The 25,263-nt window shown below is 46.8% G+C and overlaps 1 protein-coding gene across 7 annotated transcripts in view; it reads right to left on the reverse strand.

The window, feature by feature from the left end:
- The window catches only part of NRF1 (nuclear respiratory factor 1), a 60,200-nt gene extending 43,740 nt beyond the window's left edge, over positions 1 to 16,460 (reverse strand). For 5 of the 7 annotated variants that reach the window (XM_066592160.1, XM_066592162.1, XM_066592161.1 and 2 more), the window contains exons 1-2: positions 16,359 to 16,444; positions 7,553 to 7,640 (exon numbers count right to left, since the gene is read on the reverse strand). In XM_066592160.1, coding sequence (XP_066448257.1) covers positions 7,553 to 7,630 — 78 coding nt within the window. In that variant the 5' untranslated portion in view covers positions 7,631 to 7,640; positions 16,359 to 16,444. Of the gene's footprint in view, positions 1 to 7,552; positions 7,641 to 16,358 lie in introns of all 7 variants that reach the window. The other 2 variants (XM_066592164.1, XM_066592163.1) reach the window with 2 other exon arrangements.
- Positions 16,461 to 25,263: the final 8,803 nt, after the last annotated feature.

Raw genomic sequence — 25,263 nt, forward strand, 5'->3', positions numbered from 1 at the left:
TTTATTCATACATATTTAAAGATCTCAATTTCACCCACTGGTGTTGATTAAAATTAGAGGAAACTGTCCTGTTATTCTTTCCCAGTTTCTATGAGCTGGGGGGGACAGAGGACTCCTCAGCAGCAGAGAAAGATATATACAGTAACCTATCAGCTGGAACACACTGTCCAAACCGCAGGCATCATGACCCTGTAGGGGACTTCAACCTGCAATCTTATGATCGCTCAAATAATACACTGCAGCCCTATACTGCAGCCACAGTAGTTTTTTTTATAAAGTGCAATTCAAAAGAACCCCAACGGTCCCCCCCCCCCCCCCCCATCAATGATGCTGCGAGAGGGTTTTATTTTTTTGTGCAATGAGTTGTACTTATTAAAGAGGTTGTCTGAGTCATAGTTTACAGGTAAAAGCCTTTCTACATGAAGTAAAACCTCTCTCCGCTGCTCCGGGTTTCCCTTCCAGCATCACATTAACAGGCTGCCCAAGCCTGTTTATGGGACGTCAGGCACTGCAACCAACAGAGCTCAGGGTTCAATCGCTGAACTCTATTTCTGTCTGCAGCACCTGTGACGTCCCGTAAAGCCCCATTTACACTGATAGATGATCACTCAAAAGATAGTTTGAGTGATCATCTTTGCATACTTTATAGTAGCTACTATAGAATATGCAAGTGGAGCGGGACATAGCTGCTTTGTATAAACAAACAGCTGTATTCTCTCACTGAATTCACAGCAGGATACAGGCACAGAGAATCTTATCAGCGCAGCCGGCTGATAATAACCGGCTCCGCTGATAACAGCTGAACACTCAAGTCTAGCAAGCTAGAATTCAGCGATCAATGACTTGTGCATGATAACTGCACGATGTCCCAGCAGTTAGACAGAACGAGAATCGCTCAAAAGACGGCTTTGAGCGATTTTTGTTGTATCTAAATGGGCCTTCAGCTGGGTGGGTCTGCATCCTGAAAATATCGTCACAGAGGAACGAACACCTGCACGAAAAGAGGTGAGTAGATCACCATTTGTTATTTTACTCCATGCAGAAGGGCTTTTGCCTATAAACTACCTCTGTCAACCCCTTTAACCCCTTGAGTGGCACGCCCGAAAATTTTCCGGGACGAGCTCCACTGACGATAGTTATATAGCCCGGAAGATAGCCTGTCAGAGGACAGCCAGGTACCAGCTCTTACAGCAGAGATCAGAGAAAACCTCAGATCTCTGCTGTGTTAACCCTTTAAATGTTGCGGTCTATGTGACTACAGCATGTCAAGGGCTGTCACCACCGGACCCCCCGAATGTAATCAGGGGGTCCTGATGGGTCTCTCTGAAAGTCGCCTAAAGGGACAAAAATAAAAAAAAGGTTTAAAAAAAAAAGTGTAAAATAATTATTAAAAAAAATAAAACCACTTGTCTCCCTTTACTTTGTAAAAAATTAAAAATAAAATTACACATGTGGTATCCCTGCGTTGTAATGACCCAGAGAAGGAAGTTAACCCCTTAATGACACAACCCCTTTTTTTCTTTTTTCCCCCATTTCTCCCCACACCCCTCCCCCCCGTTTAAAAAAAAATCATAACTCCTTTATTTATCCATTGACGTAGCCGTATGAGGGCTTGTTTTTTGCGGGGCGAGTTGTATTTTTCAATGGTGCTATTTAAAGTACCATACAATGTACTGAAAAACTTTTACAAAATTCTAAGTGGAGTAAAATGGAAAAAAAAAAAAAAAAAAAAAGACATTCCTTTCAGGTCGTTTTGTTTCTACAGTGCACAAAACGCAACAAAAATGACATGATAACTTTATTCTATGGGTCAGTACGATTACTACGATACCAAACTTGTATAGTTTTTTTTTTTTTGCTGTAGTACTTGTATTTTTTTCAAAGATATTTAATTTTTTTAAATTATTTTCTGCTGCATCTTCTGCGCGCAATAACTATTTTTCCGTCGACGTCATTTTTTGCGAGATGTCCTGTAGTTTATGTTAGTGCTAATTCGGAATACATACGAATTTTTGATCGCTTTTTATTGCATTTTTTCTGGGAAAGCGGGTGACTGAAGGAGTGCATTTGTGGCGTTCTTTATTTTTTTTTCGGAATACGTTCACCGTCTGGGGTAAATAATGCACTACTTTGATAGATCGGACATTTACGGATGCGGCGATACCAAATATATTTTTATTTTATGCTTTAGATTTTATTATAGATATGGCAAAAGGAGGGTGATTTAAATTATTCCTTTTTTTTTCTTTTTTAAGTGTGAAAAAGTCGGGAAAAAGAAAAAACTATTACAATTTGGTATTGCCATAATCGTACCGGCCTGTAGAATTACTTTGATACATTATTTATACTGCTCAGAGAATGCAGTGAAAAATAAAAATAAAAAACATGCAGAATTACAGATTTTGTTAATCTTGCAACTAGAAAAAAATGGAATAAAAAGCGATCAAAATTCTGGAGCTCTGGCAATGGAAAAAAAAAACTAATACGGCTCTTGGAATGTGGTGACACAAAAGCAAACCTTTAAGAAAAAAATTGTTTTAAATGTACAAAAAAAAAACAAAACAAAAAACTGTATAAACTTGGTATCGCCGGAATCGTGCTTACTCAGAGAATAATGTTATCACATTATTTATTCTGCACACTGAACGCCGTAAAAATGAAATCCATAAACAAATTTTTTTCCCCCCAATCTCCCAAATTTTTAATTTTTTTTTACAAAAGTTATGCAATACATTACATATTCCCAAAAACGATGCAATCAAAAAGTACAACTTGTCCCGCAAAAAACAAGCCCTGTGTCAATGCTAAAATAAAAAAAGTTATGGCTCTTGGAACGCGACTGGAAAATTAGTTGAAATTGAATGATTAAACCATTTAAAAATCCTGCCCTGGTGGGTCTGACAGGGTGTTGAGAAACCCGCCGCTCAAGCAGTTAAATGGTACCATTTTGTGATCCATAGGGCTTTTTTTGTGAGGAGAGATGCAAAATTAGCTATTTTCTCCATGCTTTTGTACTTTTTTTTTAATGGGGTTCATAATGTCGGTTAAATAACGTACTAACTTTATGTGGAACATTGTTAAAGTGACGATACAAAATTTGTGATTTTTAAAAGAAAATATTTATACATAGTAAGGAGGAAGGGAAGGTGGGGTTAGGACTTTTTTTTACCAGTCTTTTTACACTGTGTTACTTTTGTCCCACTAGGGGACTTAAATGTCATCACATTTGTTTCTATAATACACGGCAATACTGAAGTACTGCAGTGTGTATTATATTGACCAATGTGACCCAGCCTCTGGCAGAGCCTTATAGGCCACCATAGATGGAAGACACAGAGGCCATTTTTAAAACTTGATGTTCCATAGCAACCTATTGGAACACCACACACATCCCTGTCAGACGTTTGCATGCAGATTTTGCATTGGGAGTGGAATGTAAAGGGTTAAACGTCTGGAATCAGAGGTTTCTTCGATCCCAGCCATTAGAGCTGGAGCCCAGCTGTCAGACAGGAGATCTGTGTCAGTAGTTTGAGGCAGAGTCATTAATAGGCGTATGCATCATAAGGCCCACTAGTGAACACTATAAACAGGTGTATGGGCGGTCTAACGAGAAGGTTAATGATCTCATCTATGGAGTAAACCAGCCACGCCAAGTCAAAAATTTCCATGTTAAGATATGGAAGAAAGGGGCCCATCGGTTCCCAGTATGAAATTATACTTTGTGGCTTCTCAACCTAAACATGTAAAGCAGTGTTTCCGAACCAGTGGCCCGAGCGCTACATGTGGCTCCGCTGTTGTTGGCAGCTGTTATGCATTACGCAGCAGTGATACCAGGGAGCTTATTACTAGAACTAGGGTAAACCCATATCACTAGGGTAAAAAAACGTATTCTGTCACGCTGCTAATAGGCTTTCACCTTTTAATACTTAGTGTGGCTTGTCACCATTTGCCAGATTTGAAAATGGCTCATGCCTGATGAAAAGATGGGGAACATTTGTACTAAAGGAATGGGAGGATTCCAAAGTAATTAAGACTGCCATTTTAGAACTAGGAGCTCTGGGCGACATTCATGAAATTTTATGCTCGTTTCTGCCATAAAAAAAGGTTACATAGCACTGAGCTAGTTTCTACAAAAATTGTGACTTTTGGAGGTCAGCTCTGCTGTCCACCAGGGGCAGTGTCCACCTCGGTCCAACATATTTATGTATAATTTAGGACAGATACTGTTGCAAATTCTACATATTTCTGAGAAGGTGGACAGAAGAGCCAAGAAGCGCTTAATGTACGGGGAAGTGTGCACCTCTGCATATATTAGGTGCATTGGGTGGAAATGATAAAGACTGGCGTTTGAAATGCCAATCACTGTGTCCGCAAAAGTCTTTCAGATAATGGAATTAGGCCATTTTATCAAAAACAAAAACTCCCATACAAGTCTACATTTGTAGTCTTCAGCAGCGTGCATGGGATTTGTTTTTAAAGAAACTAATTGATATCCTTTAGAAGGTTCACTTAACGTTACTCTTTTCGGGGATAATATGTGTTTTAACACAAATTGATTGAATTGTAAAAGGTTTCTGAAGGAAAAAAAAGTTTTGCCGTGTGTTTCACATCATCAAAGAGAATTGGCTCTTTTTTTAAACAATCTCTCTTTGAAGCATCCAATCACCTTCTCCAATTCTTTATGATATTCTACTAAAGGAGGAATATACAGATGTACAAGAGTTTAACAACAAACTTTGACACAGAAAGTTATCTTAATGCGTTATTTGCCATTTCAATAGCTGGGTTGTGTTAATGTGGTTGCAATGTTCCATTTACATGGAACAATTACACGAATCGTAAGTTATTTTGCATTTATACAGGAAGATTATCGCTCAATTTTTGTTCCTTTAAACAAATTTTGAGCAATAATTGTCCCAAAGTGGCCCTTAACAAAACAGTTATTCCCTATCCACATATTAGGGAATAACTTTATGATCGATGGGGTTTCGACAGCTGGGACCTCCAATGATCCCAAGAACAGGGATTGCAACAGCCCCTGCATTAACCCCTTGAGTGGCGGGTTTCCTACCACCCTGTCGTGCCCACCAGGGCAGGTTTTTTTAAATGGTCTAATCATTGAATTTCAACTAATTTTGCAGTCTCAAGAGCCATCACTTTTTCATTTTTCCATTGACATGGCCATATGAGGGCTTGTTTTTTGTGCGACAAGTTGTGATTTTTTAAACAGGGGGGAGGAAAAAAAGAAATGGGGAAAAAAGAAAAAAAGGGGCCATGTCATTAAGGGGTTAAATAATGCATTAACTTCCTTCTCTGGGTCATTACGATGCATGGATACCACATGTGTGATTGTATTTTTGATTTTTTTTACAAAGTAAAGGGAGACAAGTGTTTTTATAATTTTTTTAACTTTTTTTTTTTAAATATTTTTTTTGTCCCTATAGGGGACTTCCACAGGGACCCATCAGGACCCCTGATCACATTCCGGGGGTCCGATGGTGACAGCCCTTTACATGCTGCAGTCACAGCCTTTTACATGCTGCAGTCACATAGACTGCAGCATGTAAGGGGTTAACAGCAGAGATCAGAGGTTTTCTCTGATCTCTGCTGTAAGAGCTAGTACCTAGCTGTCCCTCTGACAGCTAACAACCAGCTCTCCCTGCCACAGAGACCATCGGCTTGCTTCTGACAAGCCGATGGTCTCTATGGCAACCTGTAAACAAAGCAGGAGATTCCCGACATATCGGCAATATCTTCTGCTGGTTTTTCAAAGCCCTTGCTTTGTTCTCTGTGGGTCTGTGCAGGCAGAGCACAGTGTCACAGCTTGTGGCATTGTGCTCTGCAGCTCCCATAGTGATACATAGCCCGGAAATCTTCCGGGCTATGTTGCTATGAGCAGTGGAGTTCGTCCCGGAAATTTTCCGGGCGTGCCACTCAAGGGGTTAATAAAGAAAGGTGCGTGAGTGCTGCAGCTCCATTCATTTCAATGACAGCACCAAAGAGTGCTGAATGTTCATACTCCTAGATGAATACCCTAAGGCAGGGGTGTCCAACTCATTTTCACCATTTTTGCAATAGTACAATAGCCCTGGCTTTTATTCCCCCCGACGTCGTCGCAAGGTAACCCCCCCATGATAACAACCAGTGACACCCCCCCCCCCCCCCTCACATCATGGCAGCCACATCGACCCCCCCCCCCCCCCATATCATGGCAGCCCCACTGACACTCCTCCCCCCCCATATCATCATAGCGGACATAGCAACTCCCCCATATCATTACGGCAACAGCAACTCCCCTCAGTCCCCCATATCATAGCGGCAACAGCGACTCCCCCCTCCTATATCATAGCAGCCACAGCTACCCCCCACCCCCCTCCTATATCAGCAGCCACAGTGACCCCACCATCAGAGCGGCGACAGAGATTTCCCCCATATAGCAGCAACAGTGACACCCCCCCACGGTAATTAAACATGACCCACGACAGTAGCCCCAGCCCTAGCCACAGGCTAATAGCAACCCCCCTATAGGCCTGTGACCAGGCATTCCATTCACCTGGCCTGCAGCTACGATCTGGGGGCCGCATAAGCTGCCGAGTCTGTAACCACTGACCCCTCACCTCTGCTGTCACAGACTCGGTACTGGACCAATGCTGCCAGTGGGGCGAGTAGAATTGTGTTAAAGGAGTTATCCAGGCAGTGCCTGCTAAGATACACTGGGGTCGGAGCGGAAGTACTGCTCTGACCGCTGTGTAGTGGCTGGCAATCATTATTGCAAGTGCAGCTCTCAATGCAATTAGTGGGACCTGCGCTTATAATTGAAGGCGCATTTTCATTAACTTCAATAAGAGCTGCGCCTGCAAATACTTGCACCGGCTGCTACACATGGGTCAGAGGAGTGCTTCCTGTCAGGCGCTAGTGTATCCTGGAGCTGCCGGTTTAATCCCTGGCCACAGTTTACCCCCTTTAGTAGCACGCCCAGAAAATCTCTGGGGCTTGCTGCACTGACCATACAGTTAAACCCCGGAAGATTTCCATGGACAGCTCTAGTAATGAAATGTGCAGAGCACTGAGCTGTCATCTGAAATCTTTCGGGTTCTTGACTCATTTTTTTTTAAAAACTGCCGTGAGGCATGACATGGTAATAAACCTGCCACTGAAGAGGTTAATGATCAGTGGGCCACATAAAATGAGGTTGTGGGTTGACACGTGCCCTAAGGGGTATTGTTTCCGAAGTGGAGTCAACTAAGTGGCTCCCACTATACTGGTATGTCCAAAGCTTTGCAATTGGCACCTGGTGCTGGAAAACCATTCTAGAACCATCTGTGCCCCTTTCCTTCGTGAGCTTTGCTGCATACCCAAATAGAGGTTCATATGCCCATATGGAGCATTTCTGTACTCTGGAAAACCAGCTTCAATTGTGGGGTGCTTTTTCTCCTATTGCCCCTTGTGGGAAAAAATGTGGTGCTGAACCTACGTATTGATGGAGGAAAAAAAAAAAAACTACATTGGCCCATAAAAATGAAAAATGTCAAACAAAATCCAAAATGCTTACTATATCCCTTGATGAATTCCTTGAATGGTGTAATTTCCAAAGTGGGGTCGCTTTTTGGGGATTCCACTGTACTGGCATCTCAAGGGCTCTGCAAATGCGACATGGTTTGTAAAAATTATTCCAGCAAAATTTGTGCTCCAAAAGTCAAATAGTACTCTATCCCTTCTGAATTCTGTAACAGACACACAGCCTCCTACTTCAACAGCAGGGATCAGTGAGAACACTGATCCCCACTGTTAAACCCTTTAATGTTGATCATGGCATGTAAAGTGTTCACAGAGGGAGCATGCTCCCTTTGTGACGTCATCAGCCCTCCGCTATGTAATTGCAGAGGGTCAATGGGTTGCCATGGCAACTGGACACAAGACAATGACGTCCAGGTCTGTCATGGCCCATAACCACTATTAGCGACAATACATTGCAGTACAAAAGTACTGCAGTCTATTATCATAGTTTCAAAGGTTTAAATCCTCTACAGGGATATAAACCATGTGAAAACGATAGTATTAACCCATTAAGGACCAGGGTGCTTTGATCCTAAAGGTACCAGACACTTTAGGGATTTTGTCCATGTGGTGGTTTTACTGCTTTTTTCTTTAGTTATCAAAATTATTTTTGCAGTGTTATTTCCCTGTGACATATAGGGCTATTTTGTTTTATAACTTTTTTCACTGATTTGCTTTTATTGAGGTAATGTTTTTTTTAAATTCATAGCCATTTTTGAAATTAGTATACATAGACTAAAATAAAGTATGGGTACGCACTCCTCATTTTGTTAAAACGAATTGTCAACATAAAGTAGACATATGGTAAATGTTACTTAACTATTAAATGCAAGTTTTCCTAATTTTCTCTAAATTTTGGATTTTTTATTTTTTTAAATCAAAAATGCAAAGCCAAAATTTAGTACAAAAGTAAAACATGCAATGAAAAAAAAAAAATCTCTGAATCACTTGGAAAAGTAAAAGCATTCCAAAGTTATAATGGTATTATTGTATCTTGACGCCACCAGCCACTGCTGGTGGAGTCAAGATTGACAGTGGGGGGGTTAATGTCCCCTGAACATGATTGGCTGCACAGCTGCTTGCCCTGTAGGTCCTGGAAGGCCACTAAAGGATTGCCAGCAGCGGAGCACAGAGCGGGGGGGAGCTGACATAATGGAGCCCTGAGGCGGCGGCCAGCATGGAGGTGACAGGATGGATGCTGGGACGCAGCACAGACATGCCACACGGCTCTACCAGCGGTGAAGCACATGCGCAGCTTGCGGGCACAATTGGGACCGTAGAGCAGGGGAGCTGACATTATGGAGCCCTGAGGCGGTGGCCGGCACAGAGGTGACAGCCGCATGCCGACACAGAGACGGCGGCCGGCCGGGTGGCTGCCCCGGCGGTGAAGCACATCTACGAGCTGCAGCAACAACAGGGAGCAGTGAAACTGGCGTCAGGGAGCACAGAGGCACTTATCAATGCACACTTTGCAGTTAGGACCTTCCTGTCTTGACCCAGTCGGGAGCTAGGAGTGTGAGAGGGGAGTTCCTCCTGTCAAACCCCTGGCTTCCAGATACAATAATACCAGTTTTAACTACTGGCGTAACTATAAGGGATGTGGTTGCACCCGGGCCCAGGAGCCTTGGGGGGCCCATAAGGCCTCTCTTCTCCATTTAGGGAGGCCAGTACTATGAATAAAGCATTATGGTTGGCCCCAATGCAAAACCTGTTACAGGTTTTGCATTGGGGCCCGGGAGCTTTAAGTTAAACCTCTGTGTTAAGGGGGTTAAGAGAAGTTAGGGGGGCCCAAGATAAACTTTTGCACCCGGGCCCATGAGCCTTTAGCTACGCCCCTGGTTATAACCTCAGAAAGGGACACGTCAGAATTGAAACAGGCTGTGTCCACAAGGCCAAAACTTGCTACGACTGCAAAGGGTTAAAAACAAACAAAAAAGTAAACACACTGCAGAGCCAATGGTCCCATGGGATCCCATCCTGCAAGATCAGAAGAGTCCTTGCCAAAGCCTTTCTGGTAACAATGAAATCTATCCCATCATAGCAAGGAAAATACAACTGTACACACACTCTCATCCTTAGATTAGGCAAGGATCCAGAAGGTTCCTCTGATGACCGCGCACAACTGGTTAACGGAGAGCTTTGTACCAATTAAGAAACACACAACAATAAACACAATATGCAGAATCTTTAGTGGGGTACTTATCTTTATTGAAGGCTTCTCTTTAGTCAACTAAATAAATAGGGCCTTTAGATATACAGTTTAGCTTGTGTTCATACTTTGCCTTTCCCTTCCGTCTGAGGCGTATGTGAGGGCTCATTCACACTAGTCTTTAGCCTCCAATCAATGTTTCCGTCTACTCCATTTGTGTGGCAGAGGCGGCCTTAGGCTACTTTCGCATATGCAACGGGGGTTCCGTATTCCTGTTTCATTCGTGGGACAGGAAAGGGAAATCCCTTGGCCGAATGCAACCATCATATGACAGAGCCGAACAGCACTGATTATATTGGGGTCCATGTGGCTTCCATTCAGCTTTTACGGCATTTTACCAGATAAAAGCGCTGCATGCGGGCGACAGAACCTCACGGCGCAGATGTGAAAGCGGCCTTAAACACTTCTGTTTTTACCAACCTTGTTTTCAGAAAAGAGACAGAGAAGGCCTTTAGCTTTTTTTTTTTTTAAACCTTCATTGTCTCTAATTGTCACATATGGGATTTTTCCAGAAAAGGAGTGAAATGAGGACTCCAATCACCCCTATACACGATTTAACTGTGAAGTTATTGCTGTACGTTGCATTTAAACATTTTTACAAAAAGAAAACAGAAAGTGTTTTTCCCTTTACACAAGGCTTTAAAAATATTGAAAAAATAAAAAGGAGCAAAAAAGTTAAACTAGATATAATTGGTATTATTTATTAGTAAATTACATAAAAATAGCCGTTTCCTGATCATCTTGCTTGTCAAAAACAGGAATACAAAACAAACAAAAATTGTATATATCTCAAAATGGCATCAATAAAAACTACAAGTTGTCCTCCAAAAAACAGGCCTGACAGCCCTATCAACTGAGAAATAAAGATGTGCTGTCCTGGAATGTGGCGACAGGCTTTTTTATCCCCTTTACAAAGTGTTTCATATTGTGCAAAAGTAATAAAACAGAATAAAACCTCTATAAATTTGGGGTTGTCATAATCCAGGTGTTCAACCCATGGCCCGCATCCAAAGGGGAGGTGGGTCTGCGCAGGCTGAATCTGGAGGAGGCCAGGCCGCAGGTGATACCTGGCAGCGGCAGGCTATGGGCTTCCACTCACAGACAGGCTCATGCAGATGACCAGGCACTTGGGCGGCACATGAGCGATTTTTCATTCGGGCTCATGGTCAGAGTTTGAAAGATTGCTGCATGTCCTACTTTTAAGGAGAGTCTTGCACGAGAATAAGACATGTAATGCATATCGCACAATACACAGGTCTGTGCTGTACGATGCGAGTTGCGCCAGTAAATCTCAGGCGCAACTCGCTCTCAGCCGTGTGAATACAGCTTTACAGACACACCGGAACTAAAGAGAATTAGAGTGTGTGGAGTTGTCTCATGCTGCCCATACATGTCTATGGAGAGGTGAGGGGGAGAAGGAAGCTGCTGCATTGAAAGAGAAAACCATAATACCAAGTGTTTACGGTATCTCAGCTTCTGAAATGACCTCTACACTGCTCATTACTGCTGTAGAATGTCCTCCAAGTTGCTGCTCTCGGTTTGCGCTACAGAGTTAAGGCTGAGTCACAAGACCGTATTCTGGCCAGTACTTGTAAGCCAAAACCAGGAATGGAGCCTACATAGAGAAAGTCTAAGGGCTCGTTTACACGGGCGTATGAGAACAACACTGAGAGTCTCACGGGATTGGCACTGCGCATGTCCGATATTATGATGTCACAGACATGTGCAGTGTGACTTATTTTAAATCCCCCGCTTTGTGCAGAGCGGAGCTCCGTAGTACACCCTGCCCTGTCGCAGGCATTGCAGGGGCAGAGTTTCAGTACCCAGCCATTCAAGGGCTCCGTATAAAATGGGAAGAAATAGAGCATGCTGCAATTTATTTCTCCTGTGTTTTATACAGGTGTCTCCATGCAGTTGTGAATGGAAGAATGAAAGTCCATACACGTATGTGTAATACGTGGCGACAATACGCCCGTGTGAATGAGCCCTAATAGAAAGATTTGCACCTTTTGGCTAGGTTTACACAGGATACACTGCGAAACGTCCGCTGGTGTATAACCAGCAGTGCTTCGAAATCCCAGTTAAATGAATTGAGTTTTTGTGATTTTTCGGCTACACGTAGTAGAAAACGTCTGCTGCGTTGTAGTGCATGCAGGGTGGATTTTAATGTTTCTGAAAAGCAGAGTATAAACAGCTTTTTCTACAGCAGAATTTACCAGAGGTAATATAGAAGAACAGAGAAAAACCTGCCCAAAATTAACAAAAATCGCACTAAAATCCACAAAGAAAAAACGCACCACAGCTGAGAAAAACCACCACAAAATCTGCAACAAACAGTAACTTCATGTCTTGCAGATTTCGTAATAGTTTATTAACTGCCCTGTGGATATTCCGCTGCGTATCCATCCCATGTGCACATAGCCAGGGTTTTCAAACCAGTCAGTGTTTGGGCTACAAACACTAATGCAAAATACTGACCTGAATACTGCAGATAAATGAGGCCTTAGGCCTCCTGCACACGGGCGGATCTGCATTTTGAAATCCGGAGCGGGATTCCGCAGCAAATCCAGCCCATAGCATGCTATGAGAAAACACGATTTCCTGTCCACGAGCAGAAATAGATTGTGATTTTTCACTCGTGAGTGAGAAATCGCAGCATGCTGCGATTTTGTGCAGGCTACGCATGGCCGGCTTCCACTGAAGTCGATGGAAGTCTTCCATCCCGCGGCCAATCTGTAATCATTGCAGAATAGTCCTAGGAGCCGCATCATCGCCATAGCGACGGCGCAGTGTCCTCTCAACTGCATGTGCCGGCTGGCGCATTTGCAGCAGAGGAGCCCACGTCATCGCCATAACGCGGCATCCTCTGTACTGCCAATGTGCCACCGGCACTCTGTCCGGCACATTCACAGCAGAGGAGAAGACACCGAACAGGTAAGCAGGGGTCACCGGGTCAAACTCCGTTGCAAGAATCCCGCATGTAGGGTCCGACCTGCCCTTGTGCAAGCGGCCTTAGGGAGGAGAATCTGCAGCTTAGCTTTTTCAATATGCATTGCAAGGGAGCCGTCACAGCCTCTAGTCTCCACTAACCAGCTTAGGGAGAACTGAAAATTAGAGATAGAGCCTGCAAAGAGGAGAGGGGGAATACTGGTAAAAAAAAAAATACAGGACAATGGTCATAATGGCCAGAAATAGTATTATTCCTCATGCTAAAGCTTCTTCTGACAAGACACCTGCAAAGGCAGGTAAGCTTTAACCCTTTGCAACCCAATTTTTCATTCAGGATTTCCTAGGGGGCTTTCTCTTTCTGTCATACAGTGGCACCATCTGCTGGCGAGAGCCAGTACTGCAGTAGGTGATATGCTGAAGAGGCCCCTGACATAAGAGCAGCCTGTAATATACAGTAAGGATACCCTGCTGGACGTCTTCAGACATCGGAGCTGTACAGCCTTCAATCAGAATGTTGTCAGACAGTGGATTGGAAAGGGTTAAAGCATCCATTTTAGTAAAATGGAAGTCAATATCAGATAATTTGCACACAGCTTATTTCGGTTTAGAGGGGAAACAAGCCACTGTCAGACTTCTCTAGCAGCACTTCTCCAGTGGGAACAAAGGAGGGGGCATGTTAGTACATAGCCAGTGTTGGTGCATTCGGCCAAATATTTCATGTGTATGGCCAACATCAGAGCCCGTTCCCCAACCCCCTGCAGCCAGGGGCCAGATTTTGTAAGTGGGAATATGCAGACAATATTTGTCCTCACTGCACCGACATGGACGAGATACAGAAACGGCCAAGAAAGCTGCTCCTCGCTGTCAGAGATGAGGACCTGTGACACCACATTCCTGGCATTGGTGGGGTCTCAAAACCAATGACACTTATAACATGTCAGATATGAATCCATATAAGAATCAAAATAGTTGCAGCAATAAGTGTATATTGGAGAGGGTCTGACCCTCCGCACTGCCGCCGTGTGGAGGTGCACAGCAGTTGTTAGAGTGCCGCAGGCCCTTCAATGGTTACAAGGATCTGGGAACCCATTCATACTCAACACACTGTACTTTTTATAGTGGCTACTCTAAGGCTGGGGTCACACAGGGCGGATTTGCCGCGGTTTTGCTGTGCATTGCCGTTGCATATCCGCACTGCGGCAAAACCGCTGCGTTTGCAGTGCAACGCAGCACAAATGAGATTTGCCAAAAAGCTGTTCTCACAGGACGGATTTTTTCCGCACAGCCGCAGTGCGGAAATGCAACTGCGTCGCGGTTTTAAAACATGCAGCATGTTCATTCTTTGGTCGTTTCCGCAGCGCTTTTTTGTCCATAGACCTCTATGGACGCAGCCAAAACCGCAACAAAAGTAAAAAAGCGCTGCAGAAAAAAACGCTTGCGGATTTTTCCGCACGAAAATCCGCATCAAAATCCGCAAGCCCAAATTAATCTTTGAAGCGGTTTTGCCGCAGAAGCAGTTCTTCTGCGTCAAAACCGCAACGGAAAAACCGCATCAAAACCGCGACAAATCTGCCCTGTGTGACCGGCGGGATTTCCTGTAGAACTTCTGCCCCTGGACACCTGCATAGGATTGCATTGCAAAAACGCAATCCTATGCAGACGGCCGCGATTTGTCCGCGTGAAAATACATGGGGAAAACAAATCGCGGCATGTCCTATTTCTGTGCGGATCTTGCAGAGGCCCACACAGAAATATCACTCCCGGCACCCCGGCTCTGCTCTACGCTTGCGCTGGGACAAAGTGCCGGAGCCGCGGGAGAGGTGGGTACCGCACTGGTCCCTGCAGGGGCTCAGGTTGGGTCCCGCTGCGAGAATTCTCACAGCGGGATCTGACCCAGCCGTCCTTAGTATTGCGGTGCTGTTCCATTCATTTCAATGGGATACTGCAATACTCTGAACTGCTGCTACGAAGCCTACAGCAGTGCAGGGTCCCTGACGGATGTGAACATTGAAGGGGCTGCGGCATTTACATGAGTGTTGTGCAGCTTCAGACTGCAGATCATCAGGTGTGGCGAGGATCAGACCCCCTGCGGTCAGCTACTGATAGCCAAACCCAAGGATAGGCCAGCAATTTCTAAAGTTCAGAAAACCCCTTTAAGATAACGGCGAGGAAACTAGATTCTCTGCCACCATCCTGCAGGCGCAGGTAGTGGAGTAGGGGGCGTACAATAGCAATGGGGCTTTCTCAGTGTAATACTGTGGAACTTCTACACTAACACACAATGGGTGTTGTAGCTTCCTGTGAAATTGGGCCTAGTGTATATGGTGTGGGCCTGAGACAGGGAAATTAACGGGGTATTCCAAGACTCTAGTATTAATGACCTGTTCTCATGATAGGTCATCAGTAGTTGATGACTGTGGGGATGCCCACCGATCAGCTGATAGAAAAGGCTGAGATGCTTGGGTGACCACCACATTATCATCTTAGGCCTGTGACATCATGTGCAGCTAAGTCCTATGCAATTGAATGGGAGCAATACCAGGCACAGCCACTATACAATGTACAGCGCTGTGCCTGGTATGGACTAAAGTGTCAGTGGTGCTAATCAGCAGAGATTCTGAGCAGCAGACCCCACCAATCACCTATTAATGACCAATCCTGAAGACAGGGGATGAGTAGCATAGTGCTGGAAAACCCCATTAAGGCCGTATTCACACAACCAACGTCCCCATGCGAGTTATGTCCGAGATGAGCGATCTGTCATTCATACCAACGGGCCAAGTCTGTAACATCACTGCACACCCTATTACCGTGAGAGTCTTGGGGCACGTACTGCATGAGGTGCGGCCCCCTATGAGGGCAGGAACCCATGTGAGCAGAGAATCTCTGTACAACGCTGCAGAACATGTTGGTGCTATATAGGTAATGAGAAACAGCAGAGGCGCTTATACTGCAAATAGAAGTGTCACACAAGGGGCTGCAATGCCTTACAGCCATACACAGGGGGCGCTCCGGGGGGGGGGGGGCAGTACTGCATGTATGCATACATTCCCCCATAGCTGATGAAGCGGATTGCAGGTCCCCCCTTACTTCTACTCTGCATGTAGCATCTACCACTAACAGACTGATGGGAGCACTAATATATATATATGTACACACACACACAAACTAACAACCAGGACTGTAACCCTTCCCTGTACAGCCGGCTACATGATCCCTCCGCTGCATCTATGGACGGGCCGCCTAGCAGCCGCAGCGGGTGATGGACGGGCTGCAGTCACTGGCACTTATGGTCACACAAGGGGTTAATCCCCAGCCTGCGCGTCCGGCTGATGCAGCGGCGGCAGCAGCTAATGAGCCGCCCGCCATCCATACGGGACAGCCCGCCCGGCCCGCACACCCGGCCGCTTCCCGCATCCACCCCAATAAATGAGAGCCTGCATAGGGGCCTAGTCAGGCCTGCAGCCTCCTCCCCGCCTTTTCCTAATGCCTTAGCCGTCTGCCGGCACCCCACTTCCCGCAGTTATCCCCGGCCAGCGCTGTGCGGGGCGGAGCTGCTGGCTGAGCCCCGGAGCCCGAGCTCCGTGTTGCGGCTGCGCCAGCAGGGCTGAGATAGCTGGAGATTGCGCGGTAGGGCACTCACCTCAGAGCGGCTGCGCTACAGCGAGCCTGCGCCGTGACACTCAAGCGAGGACCTCTCTGAGCTGCAATGGCTGCGGGAGCCCACGCTACACACGGCCAGAGCTGGAGCTGCGTCAATAGCGTCATGACGTCACGGCTCAGCCTAGTGCACGTAGCGGCCTGCTGAGGCGGCCATTAGGAGAAGGTCACACTTTGCTCTAGTACTAGCTGGCTGCTTCCAAAACATAATGGGGAGTTTAGTTCTTTATTTTCACAGTCTGTCAGTCTTTTCATACTAAGGGCAAGCTGAACAACTGATAGCAAGTAAGCACCAAGATCACAGGCCGTTACTACAGTTACGGATTGGCCTCCGTATAAAGGGCTCATCCACACAAGCATATATTCACTGCATATTTCTGCCATTTTTTTTATTCACGTAATTCCCATGAACATTTGCGTATTTTCAAGGCACATTATAATTGTGTAAAAAAAACAAATGTGACATGTTCTATCTTTACGTGCCGATATACTGTATTACGTATACTGCAAAAAAAACAAGCACTCGTGCGCACACGCTGCGTTTTTTCGCAGCTTAATAACGCAACCGAAACCCACAATACTGTCGTGTGAACGCACCCTTAAATAAAGAGCCTTCTGTCAGCCTCAGTAACAAAAAATAAATAAATCTGCATACATCTCTTTGTGGGTACAGTTGTATCTTGTCTCCACAAGAAGAATGGATGGAGACAAGCTGCATGCCCACAACCAACACCCACAACTTCATTGGCTGGGCCGTAGAATGGGTTTCCATTATTTCTCCTTCTGCCTCGTTGTGCCACTGACCCACCGGCTGCTCTCCCTTGTGCACTTACCGGCTTCTGCACTAGACTGCGCCGGAGCAGGGACGGGAGAAGAAAGCAGAGAGCCGTGGGCCAGTGACGCTCTCCCTTGTTCCCTTCCCGACTCCTGGACTGTCAGCCTCCTCGGTGCCGTCACATATTGCAAGCATTATGCAGTGTCGGCGAGGAGACTGACAGTGGTGACCAACTTCGCCGGAGCAGGGATGGGAGAAGAAGGCAGAGCGCCGGCGGCAGTGACAGCGGGAGGAATGCAGGGAAGGGGGGAATTACAGCGCCGACAGGGAAGGTCGCCGGGGGAAGTATCATTGAGGACCTACAAGCCCACAGCGGTGCTGAATTGACGGGGCTGCCGCCAGGGGATATTGACAGCGGGGAAATGCAATGGATGAGGAGGATGGGGGGGGGGGGGACTTATACTGCTGAAGCTGGAAGGGAAGAAGGTCGCCGCAGAAATTATGACAGCGGAGCTAGAGCACAGACCAGCGGATTCTCCGGCCCAGCCAGTGAAGTTGTGGGCGTGCAGCTTGTCTCCACCCATTCTTCTGGTGAAGACAAGATACAACAGAACACTCTTTGTGTGTGTTTTTCTTGTTTTAATTATTTGCTGCGCAACAACTGCTAAAACTTAGGCCGAGCTCACACGGGCGGATTCGAAAAGCGGAATTTGTATTACAGAGAAAATAAGGTACACGGGGTCGTCGTCCGGGCTGCCAAACGGAAAACGCTGTGGGCCTCCCACATGCAGACTCCGGTCCGCCTGTGTGAGTCTGGCCCTAGGCCGAGCTAATATGGCCATAAGTGTAAAACATTGCAGGAGTCACGCAGCATTTTACAGCACTTGAGCCTGCATTGCCCTGGCATACTGCTACACTTGGCGACAAAATTGTACTGCGCATTACAGCGTATTGTGATAGACATGATGATTAGTCAGTGTAAAATGTCTATTGATTTGTACTAAAGGTATTACGCAGCTGTAGTGACTTTAACTCTTAGAGGCTAATGACTGCATAATTTCATTATAGTAATTGCTGGACAATGGTGAAAAGATATGTGTTTTGTGACTTCAGCCTAATGTGGAACTCTGCTGCATAAGGAAAGAGTTAAATCACAGTGTTATATGTTATTGCTTGTGTTCATCTTGAGTGTTTTCCCAGTCCTTCCCCATCCCCCACACAGAATCTTCTTCAACGAAGAGATACAAACATGTGCTCAAAACTTAAAGCACGTAAGACAAAGACTTGCTTATATATTGGACTTGAGAGAAGGTGGGCAGGAAGGAGGGGGGATTCTATATGATCCGACAAATGAGAATTCTATATGTTACTGATGTAATCTGTTGTGCGCCCATTAAAGGGCAGGTGTTATGCTTTACAATAAAAGGGGCCGTCTGGGTGTTTCTGCCCAGAGAGCCATTTTGGATATGAGACTGATAGCTTGTGTCTGATCTGGTCGATGATGTGTGCACACTATACAATTTGGAAGCTACAAAATACCCCGAAACCTGCTGGAGAAAACCAATGTCCAGCTCAGTGGCGTCCCTGGGTGGGCAGGTGGATCTGTGAGGTCAGAGCCTGGAACGTATAGAGACCGGCAGATAGCATGCGGAACTCAGGGGCCCAAAAATCTACAGAACACGGTAAGATTGCTTTATGTAAAATCTACAGATGTGAGCTGATTTCCAACTGCTAAACTGCCTGTATCTGATCCAGACTAGACCTTCACTGAAAGGCAGGTAATAACTCTAGTTCTGTCCACCCGATTATCACCATGTTACCTGTCTAGGGGTATTTTGTATGCTGTGGCTGCTATGTCTGAGACGGTTAAAAATTATAGAAATATCGATGTGGACCACGCTAGATATTTCTGGTACAAACATGCTGTAAATGCAGATCTATTTGCGGATGCCACGTGCGGAAAGGAAATCGCAGAACGCTCCATTTTACCGCAGATTCCACTCGGATGGGCTCCATTAATCTTTATGAAAGTAAGCGATCCGCAATTCAATTGCAGATGCATTGTGGATTTTTAGGCAGGTACCTCTCTGGTTGCTTGCAGACCAAGCAGGGAGGTGGGCAAGAGGGGGAAGGCAGTCACTTTGGGCTTGCGTTTTTTTCCCCGTGCGGAAGATCTGCAGTGCATCCGCGTACTCCATTTTTTCGGGGTATAAAGCTAAAAAAAAGTTTTTGTTTTTTTTATTTATAGCTGTTTATTTTAGTATAAATAGATTAATTTTAAAAATAAAGTATGGTTCCTAATTTTGTTTTGGACGTTTTAATATATAATTTTGGATTACAGGGCGCATATCGCTATGGATTTGGTTGGTGTCGACGGTGGGTCATTTTCTTTTTTAAATTTTATTCTGTAATTTTTTACCTTATTTTTGTTACTATTATTTTAATATCTATGACCTCCTCCCTATGAAATTATATAAGACCTGTGGGGGACATTCACTTTTTTTTTTCCTCACACTTTTCCACTGTAGCCAGAGCATCCATACGAGTCCAAGTTAAAGGGTAAAACATCCCCTCGTAGTGACATCAGTTACTACGGTAACAGAGCTGATCAGAGTCCACTAGGAACCTGTAGCTTTGCTGTGACAGAGGGCACTTGGCGGTTACGTGATCACTGGATGCATAGCGGAACTAACACTTCCGCTTTCCATTTTTCGTAGATGGTGCTCATTGAGCGTTATGTAGCCTGGAAAGAAGGCAGAAGCTGTTAAAAAATGCTTCTCCCTTCTCCTCTGGGTCCTTGGCTGTGTCTGACAGCTGAGGATCTGACCTGCTCCTGCTTGAATCCAGGAGCAGATGCTTTAATCCCACGCAGTATTTTTGCTATTGTCTGGGATTAAAGCCCAGGACTAAACGCCGTAAATTTACGGTGCTTGGTCCTTAAGTGGTTAAAACACTGACAGGAATGTCAATAATGTGAGGTGGACGCCAAAGAACCTCCTTTTCACATATTTTTTTTGTAAACTCTTTTTTATTTGCATTTTCATAGATTACAAACATGGATGTACATTTCTACTTCCACTGTCTTTGCGGTAACAACTTATACAAAAAGAGTTTCTCTAATAAACTTGTTTTCGTACAAAGAAAAGGTTTTAATGCGTATTCTATTTTGTATTCTTACTGATAATTCAGATTTATCTCATTCCCATGTATAATCTTTTCCTTTTTCTTTATTGTCTCCTCTCTCTTGTCTTATAGCTTTTATAAAAAAAACAAAACATTTAAACCTCCTTTTCACATATTAACTAGAGATGAGCGAGCACCAAAATGCTCGGGTGCTCGTTACTCGGGACGAAATTATCGCGATGCTCGAGGGTTCGTTTCGAGTAACGAACCCCATTGAAGTCAATGGGCGACTCAAGCATTTTTGTATATCGCCGATGCTCGCTAAGGTTTCCATTTGTGAAAATCTGGGCAATTCAAGAAAGTGATGGGAACAACACAGCAAAGGATAGGGCAGGCGAGGGGCTACATGTTGGGCTGCATCTCAAGTTCACAGGTCCCACTATTAAGCCACAATAGCGGCAAGAGTGCCCCCCCCCTCCCAACAACTTTTACTTCTGAAAAGCCCTCATTAGCAATGCATACCTTAGCTAAGCACCACACTACCTCCAACAGAGCACAATCCCTGCCTGGATGACACTCCGCTGCCACTTCTCCTGATTTACATGCTGCCACCCCCCCCCCCCCCTGCACGACGCAGTGTCCACAGCGCACACCAAAGTGTCCCTGGCGCAGCCTTCAGCTGCCCTCATGCCACACCACCCTCATGTCTATTTATAAGTGCGTCTGCCATGAGGAGGAACCGCAGGCACACACTGCAGAGGGTTGGCATGGCTAGGCAGCGACCCTCTTTAAAAGGGGTGGGGTGATAGCCCACAATGCTGTACAGAAGCAATGAGAAATATAATCCTGTGCCACCTCCATCAGGAGCTGCACACGTGGGCATAGCAATGGGGAACCTATGTGCCACACACTATTCATTCTGTCAAGGTGTCTGCATGCCCCAGTCAGACTGCGTTTTTTTATAAATAGTCACAGGCAGGTACAACTCCGCAATGGGAATTCCGTGTGCACCCACAGCATGGGTGGCTCCCTGGAACCCACCGGCTGTACATAAATGTATCCCATTGCAGTGCCCTGGACAGCAGAGCTAACGTCAGATTAAATGCAGGTGGGCTTCGGCCCAAACTGCATGCCCCAGTCAGGCTTGAGTTTTTTATAAGTATACACAGGCACGTACATCTCCCTAATGGGAAGTCCATGTGGACCGACAGCATGGGTGGGTCCCAGGAAGCCACTGGCGGTACATAAATATATCCCATTGCAGTGCCCAGCACAGCTGATGTAACGTCAGCTTTAATGCAGGTGGGCAAAAAATTAATTGGATTACATTGTAGGCGAGGGCCCCAAAAAATTGGTGTACCAACAGTACTAATGTACCTCAGATTGCCCATGCCCAACCAAGAGGGCAGGTGAAACCCATTAATCGCTTTGGTTAATGTGGCTTAATTGGTAACTAGGCCTGGAGGCAGCCCAGTTAAAATAAAAATTGGTTCAGGTGAAAGTTTCAACGCTTTAATGAGCATTGAAACGTATAAAAATGGTTTACAAAAATTATATGACTGAGCCTTGTGGGCCTAAGAAAAATTGCCCGTTCGGCGTGATTACGTCAGGTTTCAGGAGGAGGAGCAGGAGGAGGAGGATGAATAGAATACACAGATTGATAAAGCAAAAAGGTCCCCGTTTTTGATGGTGATAGAGAACGATGCTTACATCCGCGGGTGCAGCCTACGTATTGTTTAGGTATCGCTGCTCTCCGCTTGTGGAGAAGAGAAGTCTGGGGAAATCCAGGCTTTGTTCATCTTGATGAGTGTAAGCCTGTCGGCACTGTCGGTTGACAGGCGGGTACGCTTATCTGTGATGATTCCCCCAGCCGCACTAAACACCCTCTCTGACAAGACGCTAGCCGCAGGACAAGCAAGCACCTCCAGGGCATACAGTGCGAGTTCAGGCCACGTGTCCAGCTTCGACACCCAGTAGTTGTAGGGGGCAGATATGTCACGGAGGACGGTCGTGCGATCGGCTACGTACTCCCTCACCATCCTTTTACAGTGCTCCCGCCAACTCAGCCTTGACTGGGGAGCGGTGACACAGTCTTGCTGGGGAGCCATAAAGCTGGCAAAGGCATTGGAGAATGTTCCCCTGCCTGTGCTGTACATGCTGCCTGATCTCTGCGCCTCCCCTGCTACCTGGCCCTCGGAACTGCACCTTCTGCCACTAGCGCTGTCGGATGGGAATGTTACCATCAGTTTGTCCGCCAGGGTCCTGTGGTATAGCATCACTCTCGAACCCCTTTCCTCTTCGGGAATGAGAGTGGGCAGGTTCTCCTTATAGCGTGGGTCGAGCAGTGTGTACACCCAGTAATCCATAGTGGCCAGAATGCGTGTAACGCGAGGGTCTTGAGAAAGGCATCCTAACATGAAGTCAGCCATGTGTGCCAGGGTACCTGTACGCAACACATGGCTGTCCTCACTAGGAAGATCACTTTCAGGATCCTCCTCCTCCTCCTCAGGCCATACACGCTGAAAGGATGACAGTCAAGCAGCACGGGTACCCTCAGCAGTGGGCCAAGCTGTCTCTTCCCCCTCCTCTTCATGCTCCTCCCCCTCCTCCTCAACGCGCTGAGATATAGACATGAGGGTGCTCAGACTATCCAGCGACATACTGTCTTCCCCCGCCTCCGTTTCCGAGTGCAAAGCGTCTGCCTTTATGCTTTGCAGGGAACTTCTCAAGAGGCATAGCAGAGGAATGGTGACGCTAATGATTGCAGCATCCCCGCTCACCATCTGGGTAGACTCCTCAAAGTTTCCAAGGACCTGGCAGATGGCTGCCAACCAGGCCCACTCTTCTGTAAAGAATTGAGGAGGCTGACTCCCACTACGCCGCCCATGTTGGAGTTTGTATTCCACTATAGCTCTACACTGCTCATAGAGTCTGGCCAACATGTGGAGCGTAGAGTTCCACCGTGTGGGCACGTCGCACAGCAGTCGGTGCACTGGCGGATTAAACCGATGTTGCAGGGTCCGCAGGGTGGCAGCGTCCGTCTTGGACTTGCGGAAATGTGCGCTGACCCGGCGCACCTTTCCGAGCAGGTATGACAAGTGTGGGTAGCTTTTCAGAAAGCGCTGAACCACCAAATTAAAGACATGGGCCAGGCATGGCACGTGCGTGAGGCTGCCGAGCTGCAGAGCCGCCACCAGGTTACGGCCGTTGTCACACACGACCATGCCCGGTTGGAGGCTCAGCGGCGCAAGCCAGCGGTCGGTCTGCTCTGTCAGACCCTGCAGCAGTTCGTGGGCCGTGTGCCTCTTCTCTCCTAAGCTGAGTAGTTTCAGCACGGCCTGCTGACGCTTGCCCACCGCTGTGCTGCCACGCCGCGCGACACCGACTGCTGGCGACGTGCTGCTGCTGACACATCTTGATTGCGAGACAGAGGTTGCGTTGGAGGAGGAGGAGGGTGGTTTAGTGGAGGAAGCATACACCGCCGCAGATACCAGCACTGAGCTGGGGCCCGCAATTCTGGGGGTGGGTAGGACGTGAGCGGTCCCAGGCTCTGACTCTGTCCCAGCCTCCACTAAATTCACCCAATGTGCCATCAGGGAGATATAGTGGCCCTGCCCGCCTGTGCTTGTCCACCTGTCCGTTGTTAAGTGGACCTTGGCAGTAACCGCGTTGGTGAGGGCGCGTACAATGTTGCGGGAGACGTGGTCGTGCAGGGCTGGGACGGCACATCGGGAAAAGTAGTGGCGACTGGGAACCGAGTAGCGCGGGGCCGCCGCCGCCATCATGCTTTTGAAAGCCTCCGTTTCCACAAGTCTATACGGCAGCATCTCCAGGCTGATCAATTTGGCTATGTGCACATTTAACGCTTGAGCGTGCGGGTGCGTGGCGGCGTACTTGCGCTTGCGCTCAAACAGTTGCACTAGCGACGTCTGGACGCTGCGCTGAGAGACATTGCTGGATGGGGCCGAGGACAGCGGAGGTGAGGGTGTGGGTGCAGGCGGGTAGGCACTCGTGCCTGTGTCCTCAGAGGGGGGTTGGATCTCAGTGGCAGGTTGGGGCACAGGGGGAGAGGCAGTGGTGCAAACCGGAGGCGGTGAACGGCCTTCGTCCCACCTTGTGGGGTGCTTGGCCATCATATGCCTGCGCATGCTGGTGGTGGTGGCTCCCCAGCTGATCTTGGCGCGACAAAGGTTGCACACCACTGTTCGTCGGTCGTCAGGCGTCTCTGTGAAAAACTGCCACACCTTAGAGCACCTTGGCCTCTGCAGGGTGGCATGGCGCGAGGGGGCGCTTTGGGAAACAGTTGGTGGATTATTCGGTCTGGCCCTGCCTCTACCCCTGGCCACCGCACTGGCTCGGCCTGTGCCCACACCCTGACTTGGGCCTTCGCGTCCTCGCCCGCGTCCACGTCCTCTAGGCCTACCCCTACCCCTCAGCATGCTGTATTACCAGTAGTGCAGAAACAGAACGCTGTAATTAAATGTGCCGCTTATTGGCCTGTGGTTGGAGGCTGACTTCGCTTACGGAACGCACAGCAGAGCCAGGAAAGAATTTTGCGAAAGCCTGCTGTAACACTTAGCTGGCTGCGTATGAATTAGGACAACTACCCCCAGCAGAGACCCAGTACACTGAGGACGGTCACAGGCAGCCCAAATAGATTTTTTTTCCCAAATGTTTTTGGAAAGGCCCACTGCCTATATACACTAAATATGTCTTCTGTCCCTGCCTCACCACTACTGGCCCTGGACAATGTAAAATTACTGCAGGACGCAATGCTCTGCACGGCCGATATACAAAAAAAAAAAAAGTGCAACACTGCAAAAAGCAGCCTCCACAGTACTGCACACGGTTAGATGTGCCCCTAAGAAGGACCGTTGGGGTTCTTGAAGCCTAAAATAACTCCTAACACTCTCCCTATAGCAACTCCAGCAAGACAGCACTTTCCCTGATCTATGTCAGAATGCATCTGTGCCGAGCCGCGGGAGGGGCC

The sequence above is a fragment of the Eleutherodactylus coqui genome, chromosome 2 (genome assembly GCF_035609145.1).
Source record: "Eleutherodactylus coqui strain aEleCoq1 chromosome 2, aEleCoq1.hap1, whole genome shotgun sequence".
In the NCBI taxonomy this organism is placed as follows: domain Eukaryota; kingdom Metazoa; phylum Chordata; class Amphibia; order Anura; family Eleutherodactylidae; genus Eleutherodactylus; species Eleutherodactylus coqui.